Source organism: Arachis ipaensis, chromosome B03, assembly GCF_000816755.2.
Source record: "Arachis ipaensis cultivar K30076 chromosome B03, Araip1.1, whole genome shotgun sequence".
NCBI lineage: Eukaryota > Viridiplantae > Streptophyta > Magnoliopsida > Fabales > Fabaceae > Arachis > Arachis ipaensis.
In genome coordinates this window covers 34,230,692-34,235,607 of record NC_029787.2, presented here as the reverse complement: position 1 = coordinate 34,235,607, position 4,916 = coordinate 34,230,692, and the positions used below count along the sequence as shown (strand labels likewise).

The window sequence follows — 4,916 nt, the reverse complement described above, 5'->3', positions numbered from 1 at the left end:
ATCACAAGAATTCATATAGAACAAGGATTGTTCTTCCGATATACCCAGATTCATAAGATGAAGAACGAAAGTAATCTTTGAAACTGAATCAATACATTAATTAAAATAGAATGATAATAGTATTAATCCATAGAAATAAACAGAGCTCCTAACCTTAACCAAGGAGGTTTAGTGGCTCATGACTCAGAGAGAAAACTAGGGTTCCAAAAGTGTGAAAGTGTGTAAGAGAGAAGATCCCCCGAAGGGCCAGATCTTTTTTCATTTTATATCTAACCTAATTTGATTTGAAACTAAAATGAAATAATAAATTCTAATGCTAAAAGATTTTGTTTGTAAATAAAAATAACTAAAATAAAATAAGATACAACGATTAAAAGCTAAATCCAACAAAAAATGCTCCTTTCGTAAAAGTGTGATCCGTGTTGTTGGCGTTTAGCGCCCTAGGGGGCAGAAAGTCTCATTTCTTAAGTTAACGAAATACTTTTTAGTTTCTAACTATTCGTTGATGTTATAGGAGGGTGGGGTTGGAGCCACCTACTGACAGAGTTGACACAAGGCTTCGACAGTGAAGGCGTGTCCTCAATCGAATCGGTATCTATAACGTAAGTCTTGGTATCTATGAATAGGTTGATTGGATGCCATATGCTAACCCACTCATCCAGCATATAGTTTCATAGAGGATCCCTGAGTCTGAATCCTCCGCTGTAGTAGTATGCCCATTGTTGTGGTTTGCCATCGTCAAGTGGCATCAGTTTGGTGGCCTCCAGCACATTCCGACTAGGCCATTGAACATCGATGAAATGGATGGGCACGATGGGAGATTCGGTAGAGACAAGTGGTGCCCTGTTTTTTTAGGAGGGTGGCATGAGATGTGGGCATCTTGGGGAGGCCATGGACTCTTTATACATCATGCATTTGACCTGCGCCCATTACAATAGTATTTGAGATGGTACTTTCAGTAGGCGTACATAGAGTTGGTTGGTCAGGGCGACTAGCAGTTGGTGGTTGGAGGAGTTGTGCCAGATGATCTCTCGATCCATTACCCGAATGCTCTAAATTTGCATAAGCCAGAGGATGGAGAGCTTCCCAGGTGTGGCCTCGGGGAGGGAGAGGGAGACAAGGTAGAGCTCGTCCTAGGCGTGGGGCTGCAGCAGGACCCGTCCCTGGAGACTATTTGACACTTGGACCTTTAGGAACTTCACAGCCGTTAGAGGTTGGGACAAATCATCAGGGTTTTGTGACAGGGGCAGGGACCAGTAACCAGTATCATATTCCTTTCAATCCACAGTTCAGCTAGTCAGGGTTTTGATGCCGATCACCCCTATTGTCCCATTTTGCATACACAAGACTTTGAGAAGGTGACTGTGGGTTGGCTGGAATGTGTGCATACTTTCATCGATTCGGATGTCGTTGGGTTTCTAGGTGATATGACCGGGGACACCAGACATATCCTTTTTCACAGATGCACACGTCTCCACCACCGTCAGCCAATCAGCCACGACACATGGACGATCCTTCTAATAGGTCATCCTCAATTGCCTCACGTGGGACACTCAAGGGTGAGATGACCACGTTCGCTTCTGGCATAGTCACCGATCCACCTGCTGTTGATCCACCGCTCGGAAGAGGACAGTGAGAGCCCAGACCTCCACCTTATGGGATAGGTGGATGTCTTAATGTAGTGCCTCCTTGGCGATGAGCTGGACCACGGGGTGGGCTGCGCGGATGTGGACAGTAGTGTAGTTTACTTTATTATTATGATGTATATTTATCTTATTATGCTTATGATGGACCCATGTTGACTTCATTATGTTTACTTTACTATAGCTCAATGTTATTATGCTTATGAAGTTCCATATTTAGTTAAATTTATATATTCAATTTCAATTATGTTTTTAGAATTCAAATGATCAAACATAATAAAATACATTGAACGCAATACAAATAAAGCTATGGTCAAATATGAAATGCATTGAACGGAAATCACAACTATATCTAATGCCCTCTTGATGTTGACGCACCACCATCAAGTGTAGTACAAGTCCTCCGCGTGTGGCCGACCTGACGACAAAAGCCACACCTCTTCTCTCCACTATGCTCAACATCATCCATGTTATTACAAATTCTGGTGCTAACAGACCGACTTCTCTTTACTCTCATTAACCTAGGATTGACCAGATCCAGGGCCCGTCATATGATAGCCAGTCATCCTCGTGACCGATCGATCTAAACTCTGACCTATAAACACTGACGATGGTCTTCATGCGATACACAGGATGGACAAATTGCTTCTAATCAAGTCGTGCGTAAGAGCATGCTGCTTGAACATGACAGCATAGAATATGAAGAGCCTAAAAGTATCCAGGGTCACACTTACCCTCGTCAAGAAGTATTTGGTAATTCTACTGCTGGGACCCGGGAACTGTCGCTAATTCCTCAACTGTGAAATTGGACCTGGACCAATCAAACTGATAAACATTCATTATATTCACATGCTTCGAGTTGAACTCAATAGCCTTCATCAACATCTGTGAGAATTCAACACCCACTTAAAGCTATGCCTGGGCCTCTGAACCCTTCCTCGCAAAAAGTTTACTCAAACTGAAATAGGTCGACTTGACAAGACTGGTGATGGAAAAATTGCGAGTAGCCTTCATCACAATGTTGATGCACTCAGAGATGTTTGTCGTCATGTGCCCAAAATGACGACCCTCATCTGCATATTGCGTCCATTGTGAATGTGGCATTTCTTCAAGCCAGTTTGTGATTGTGACATTCTCACCCCTCGGACGACCAAAATAATGAGCAAACTCCCTATGTGACTTCGAATATGTTGCATTAACAAGCACCTTCTTCAAGTCCTTGTTCTTGAAGTGTGTCATGAAGTTGGCAGCAATATGTCTTGCACAAAACTCCTAAAAGGCATACGGTGGTTTCCATCCACTTTCATCAGCGTTCAACGCCACATCAATCGATTTGTGCCTGTCTGAAATCACCAAGAGGCTTGGTTGGGGTGTCACATACTGCCTCAGATAAGAAAGAAAAAATGACCAAGCCTCATTTGTCTCACCCTCGACTTTGGCAAATGCAATAGGTAATATGTTTGAATTGCCATCTTGAGCAATAGCCATGAGCAAAGTACCTCCGTATTTACCATACACGTGGGTGCCATCAATGGAAATAAGTGGTTTACAGTGCTTGAAAGCCTCAATACATGGAGAAAACGCCTAGAACACCCAATGAAACATGACACTATTGACTGAAGCAAGCCAAGACTGTGTTACAAGTTGCACTCATGTACCTAAAAAAATTCAGTTGTTATAACATATAAGTGGTGACTTAATTAAGCACTTATAAGTAAAGGCGATGTAATGAATCTTACCAGGTAAGTACACCTGCATTGCGAATAACCAACGAGAAAGCTCGTTGTATAATTCCTCCCAATCTCCATATATCCTAGCAATGACTCTCTACTTTGCAAGCCAAACTTTTCTGTACGACGCCTTGTAACCAAAATGATTCTTTACACTTCCTTGCAGAACCCTTATGCTGATGGTTGGATCTGCTTTGACCATTGTGAATATGTACTGAGCAATCCCCTTTGAGTCCAACATTTCATGGTCTTGACCCATTGATGTTTGCATGCAAGTACGAGGACCACTATATCTCCTCACCTCCCATTTTTTCTACTTTCAACGATAAAATATGCATATGTTCCATTGATAACCATACCCAAATTGGGTACACTGTATAATATATTTCAACTGGTCATTCTTTAGTATCTTATACTCCAAAACCCTCCTAATGTTATACGTCTTAATTGCTATAATAACTTCCTCCTTGTTTTTATACTGTTGTCCAATCTTAAATTCATTGTTGGAATCATCCTTGGGGCCTCCTTGACTAAATAAATAATCTGAAGTCATTGCCTCGAGATTCAATGAAGAAAAGTGATCCGACGATCATATGGTCGGAAAATGGCAGGCCGTGTCAATACGATTTGTATGTCATTATAGTAGGTCATCTTTTCCTCCTCGTCATCTAGAATTTCAGTTGGTTTAGCCTCAATATCTTCACAGGCATCAGGGTTAACTTGATAGGGATCCATCGCCGGGTCTCTAATAGCAAAACTCTCGTGACTTTCAACATCAACTTGCATCATACCATCATTAAAATCTTCAATATTTGATCCCTTTTGACTACTTTTAGGTGGCATATTTAGGTCAATCATCGTCCTTCTAATATTTCTTCTAACTGCCGCACTTAAAAGGTTATCATCAACAATATCCACAGAAGTTCCTCCACCCAAGTCAACTAGAAAAATAAATAATTCCAACAGATGGACATTTGTCCAATAGTTGTGCTAGACTCTAATAAGACGTATGTTCTCGTCATCACGTAACCGATACCTAATTCACAAAAACATAAAATCTTATCAAAATCGTCAACAAATAAAAAAAACAACAAAATAATAATAACAATTATAATCTACGATATACCTTTTGTAAAACAAAGTGTTATTTACTTCGGACGGATATCTATAGTAGATTTTTTCACTCTTTTCGTGTGTTGTTGACCAATAGTATGCAATATAAAATTCTTCAACGTTGTTAAACTTTTTACTTCAGGTGGCATATATACAAATACTAGTTGAGGAGAACTAAACATGATATATCTCTCTTCATTATATACTATTTCACCATCATAATGAATGAATAACAATAGAATTTCAGACATTACATAGAATAAGTAGAAGATCAAAGTAAAAGAAAAATAATAAGTTACTAGTAGTGATTTTGGTTCCCAACCGGCTTCGATAAAATTTTATTGAGGAGATGACTTGAAGTTCGTCGAAGGAAGCGGTGAACCTTATAAAAATGACAAGATTTGCCAAGGAGAACGACAAACTTATTCTT

At 40.2% G+C, this 4,916-nt stretch overlaps 1 protein-coding gene across 1 annotated transcript; it reads right to left on the bottom strand.

Moving 5' to 3' along the window:
• On the bottom strand, window positions 2,556-3,632 carry LOC107632926. The gene is made up of 4 exons (XM_016336569.1): window positions 3,484-3,632; window positions 3,383-3,395; window positions 2,997-3,227; window positions 2,556-2,915 (listed from the first exon to the last, which is right to left on the bottom strand). Exons 1-4 carry the CDS (start codon window positions 3,630-3,632, stop codon window positions 2,556-2,558), a joined length of 753 nt encoding a protein of 250 aa, XP_016192055.1.

Coding starts and splice junctions, on each gene's coding strand:
- LOC107632926 (XM_016336569.1), bottom strand. CDS start 3,632: ATGGGTCAAGACCATGAAATGTTGGACTCAAAGGGGATTGCTCAGTAC. Junction 2,916..2,996: donor CACCCCAACCAAGCCTCTTG/GTGATTTCAGAC, acceptor TATGCCTTTTAG/GAGTTTTGTGCAAGACATAT.